Source organism: Eriocheir sinensis, chromosome 25, assembly GCF_024679095.1.
Source record: "Eriocheir sinensis breed Jianghai 21 chromosome 25, ASM2467909v1, whole genome shotgun sequence".
Classification (NCBI taxonomy): domain Eukaryota; kingdom Metazoa; phylum Arthropoda; class Malacostraca; order Decapoda; family Varunidae; genus Eriocheir; species Eriocheir sinensis.
In genome coordinates this window covers 2,604,655-2,609,220 of record NC_066533.1, presented here as the reverse complement: position 1 = coordinate 2,609,220, position 4,566 = coordinate 2,604,655, and the positions used below count along the sequence as shown (strand labels likewise).

General features: G+C 42.4%; 1 protein-coding gene across 1 annotated transcript in view; it reads left to right on the top strand.

The window, feature by feature from the left end:
- LOC127003617 (uncharacterized) overlaps positions 1–3,346 on the top strand; it is a 5,122-nt gene extending 1,776 nt beyond the window's left edge. Inside the window, exons 3-5 of the mRNA XM_050870524.1 lie at positions 40–125; positions 1,006–1,156; positions 3,287–3,346. Coding sequence (XP_050726481.1) covers positions 40–125; positions 1,006–1,156; positions 3,287–3,346 — 297 coding nt within the window. The remainder of the gene's footprint in view (positions 1–39; positions 126–1,005; positions 1,157–3,286) is intronic.
- The last annotated feature ends 1,220 nt before the right edge of the window (positions 3,347–4,566 follow it).

Here is a 4,566-nt window from a genome sequence, read left to right as displayed (position 1 = left end):
TGTCGTAAGTAATAATTCTAACGTGTGTAATTCTTGCAGGTCACGCTTGCCAAGATGCTCTGCGATAACTGTGATAATGTGGAGAGTGAGCAGCGGTCCGTCTTTGACCTTCCTGACCCCTTCCTGTAAGTGAGACTGTTTGGGGGTTAGGTCAGTATTGTTAAAGGTCACAGGCTCACATTACAACTGTTTCCCAAGGCCACAGAGAAGATTATCCGGGTTTTCTTGGGTGTTTTTTCCGTTCAATGTCCAGAAGTCAGGTAAAACTTATATATATTTGACTAGGCTTTCGTATGAGTTGTAGGCATTTTCAGGGGTATTTTTATGACCCCAGTGGTAGTTTGAACCTTCCTCTGTACCATGAATCTGAGAAACATATCTGACAAGACTTTCATAGGAGTTTGGGGCATTTCCGGGGGTAGTTTTATGACCCTGGTGGTAGTTTGAACCTTCATCTGTACTGTGAACCTAAGAAATATATTTGACAAGACTTTCATAGGAGTTTGGGGCATTTCCGGGGATAGTTTTATGACCCTGGTGGTAGTTTAAACCTTCATCTGTACTGTGAACCTAAGAAATATATTTGACAAGACTTTCCTAGGAGTTCAGGGCATTTCCAGGGGTAGTTTCATGACCCTGGTGGTAGTATGAACCTCCATCTGTACTGTGAACCTAAGAAAACATATATTTGACAAGGCTTTCATAGGAGATTTGGGCACTTCCAGGGGTAGTTTTATGACCCCAGTGGTAGTTTGACCCTTTCTCTGTACCAAGAACCTAAGAACACGCATATTTGACTAGGCTTTCATACGAGTTCAGGGCATTTCCAGGGGGAGTTTTATGACCCCAGTGGTAGTTTGACCCTTTCTCTGTACCAGGAACCCCAAAACACAGACATGAGAACCCAGTTAACCTCATTTTTGACCTCTGGAACTTGTCAACATGGGAGGCGGAAACTTCTCATCCCACCAACCAGACACTGTGATGATCCCATTGATGTTTCAGGAACCCTCGTGTGTCCCACCGTGACCTGCCGGGGATCAACCTGGAGCTGTGGAAGGAGCGTGTGTCATGTGGGGTCGGCAAGACTAATATTGACATCGGGGCAGCCGAGCGCATATCACCCTGTGTCATGTGCACCTGTACCAAGGAAGGGGTGAGTGATGTGTGTTTTCCTTGCTAGAGGGGGGTGAGGAAGGGTGACAAGAGTGAAGGGGTGAGAGGTATGTGTTTGTCCTTGCTATAGGGGGGTGAGGAAGGGTGACAAGAGTGAAGGGGTGAGTGATGTGTGGGGGGTGAGGAAGGGTGACAAGAGTGAAGGGGTGAGTGATGTGGGGGGTGAGGAAGGTGACAAGAGTGAAGGGTGAGAGATATGTGTTTGTCCTTGCTATAGTTAGCCTGTTCTCACGCCAAGCATCTGCTAGTGAAGTCTTTCTCCTCGGGTGCACCTTCTGAAAGCCCCGGTCCATGTTCAGATGTTTCCATACAGTGCCACTATTCATATCAAAAGTTACCCTGTTCTCACGCCAAGCATCTTTCTTTCTTTAAACATGAAATTATTGTACCGTGTGGGGACCCAGCAGCCTCCTGGTACTGAAGGGAAGTGTGTAGTGTTCTGTATAGGTTACGTATATGCAGTTACGGGTATGTGGTACCTAACATTGGGACCTGTTTGGGTGAGCTACGAGTGCGGATCTTTGCTCTCTATCTCCAGAGTCTGTGTAGTCAACTGTAAGTCAGATTATACTGCTTACTGTACCAGGAATTACCTTCTGAATAAAGCCTCTATTCTTGAACTTAATGATGCCACAGTTTGCTTGTTTGAAAAGCTGTTATGACTGTTTCCCAAGGCCACAGAAGGCTAACCGGGTTTTCATGGGTGGTTTAACCGTTCATTGTGCAGAGTGAGTGCAAAACTATCACCAGATCAAAGCAACTAGATATATCACCTTACGGCTCAATAACATCTTGAAAACGAAAAAAAAGCTGTAACTTGCTTTAAAAGTAGCCTGAAAATGTACCTAAGTCAATTATATCTAAAAAGTGTCCGGAGATTAGCTAAATGGGTTTGGGGCAAGATAAAGTCATAGGTGTGGCCCTTAAGTTTATTTATAAGACTTCATAGTACAAATACAGTTCACATCTTCCGTGACTGGCTTACAGCAGAGTCCACAGAGAAAAGTACAAGTCATCAGAGTTGACTAACACGACTTCTTTCCTCGGCAGAATTGAATGGCTGAACGGACATCTCTGGCGTCTTGGTCTGCCTGCACACTGCACACTCTGAAGAAAGAACACCAAGATGTCAAGTTCCTGCAGAATCAGCCTCTTAGTGAAGAAAATGTGCCTTATTTATTTAATAAATAATTGACAAAAAATAATTTTGTATTTATTTTAGAAAACTATATGGCTCACTTTTGCAATACTATGCCATAAGTATATCACGCAATAAGTTAGCCATAAATATGCCATATATATATATATATATATATATATATATATATATATATATATATATATATATATATATATATATATATATATATATATATATATATATATATATATATATATATATATATATATATATATATATATATATATATATATATATATATATATATATATATATATATATATATATATATATATATATATATATATATATATATATATATCATATTTAGGGCATATTTATTGCTAACTTATTGCATGATATACTTATTGCATAGTATTGCAATATATATACAATTCCTTACACAGTGAGTGAGTGGAACATGATATATATTCACAGCGTGGTCTTAAACATAGCTATAGACAGTAGCAGGCACCAGTATGACGTTCCTGGGAGTGTATATGAACCCAATTCCTTACACAGTGAGTGAGTGAGTGAGCCATGACCAGGAACATGATATATATTCACAGGGTGGTCATAAACATAGCTATAGACAGTAGCAGGCACCAGTATGACCTTCCTGGGAGTGTATATGAAGCCAATTCCTTACAGAGTGAGTGAGTGAGCCATGACCAGGAACATGATATATATTCACAGCGTGGTCTTAAACATAGCTATAGACAGTAGCAGGCAAAAACAAACATCCCAATGTAAGTCCCCCTGCAGGTGGTCGTGGCCTGCTTGGGGTTTGATTCTCTTGCACCATCTGTACAAGCATCAGTAATAGCCTTGAAGGTGGGTATTCCAGTGCTTGGCTGGGTTTAGTGTTGCTGTGCTGAGAAGACTGAAAGTGAAGGCTGCAAGGCATAAACCAGCTCAATTAGTGTGTAGGTGGTGGAGCCAGTGACCCAGGAAGAGATGCACAACCTGCCCCTCATTCACAGCCTGTAGCATACATAACCTTCCCTGGGTACACCTATAGCCTGGATGGCACACCCAGCCAAAATGTACTGTTAGGTAAGTTGGCCCCAGTGTTGCCTTATTCTGTCCCTGAGTGGTCTGCCCTCCCTGTATAAAGCCTGGCAGGTCACTCAAATGGGTACAGGTGTTAGGGCACGCCTGCTAAACCCGAGTCAAGGACTTTCTTTTCTGGTTTTACAACTAAAATAATTTTCTCATGTCCCAGCATACAGTACTAATTGGGCGTTGCAATTATTACAGGCTTGAAGAAAAAGGCAAATAAGAGGAAGAGGAGAAGAAGAGGAGGAGGAGGAGGTAAGTGGTAGTTTTTCCCCACTCTTAGGAAAGGTCTCTCTCTCTCTCTGCTCAAGTTAGTGGCAATGTAGACCCCACAAGACCAGCACAAAGTCATCATTATCCTTGACGGTGAAGGCCTCAGTCATCGTCAAATAGCACAGCCGACTGGTGTTTCCATCTCTAACGTATGAATGGGTCTGCAGACATGTGGCCACAGGCTCCACTAGTGACAGGCCTCAAAGCCTCGCAGCAGATTTTTAACAGTGTAATCACGGCAGGGGTGCATACACTCATTATTAAATAAATACCTATCATCGTCATATATCGTATAGCTATCCACGCTGGTGCAGTATGTCCTTTACGTATTAATTTTGCCAGATATTATAATTCTGTATACTTTTACTGGCAATGAATAGGGATGAGGTCAACCCCAGCATTTAAACTGCCTGAGAATGGTCCATGTTATCAAAGATTTCTGCACCCAAGCACACACATACTTAACATGGCTTTGGTAGTTGTGGGCCTTTCCATGGCTAGTGTTTTGACCCTGGTGGGAGTCTGACAAGGCTCCTGTACCCATAACTCTAAAAAAAATACTCCTGAGAACACATTTTCCTTTTTTTGACATTTAGAAATAACTGGTGTGAGAGTCGGCAGCGTCTCAGAATAGCGATCAATGTCCTGAGTGGAATGGCTTACAGAATAACTGCATCCACAGCACAGTCCCCCCATGGTAATTGTCAATAATCTCTGTAGTGCATTGACGACCTTATGTCAGTGACTCTGTGGTAAGGTACAGTCTGTTTCAGTAGGATATTACAGGTGGTCAAGCCTCCTCTCTTTCTCTTGACCAGCTCTGTGGCAGCCAATCACCGCACATAACCCCTCACTCTGCTTCCACCTTGACCGACAGC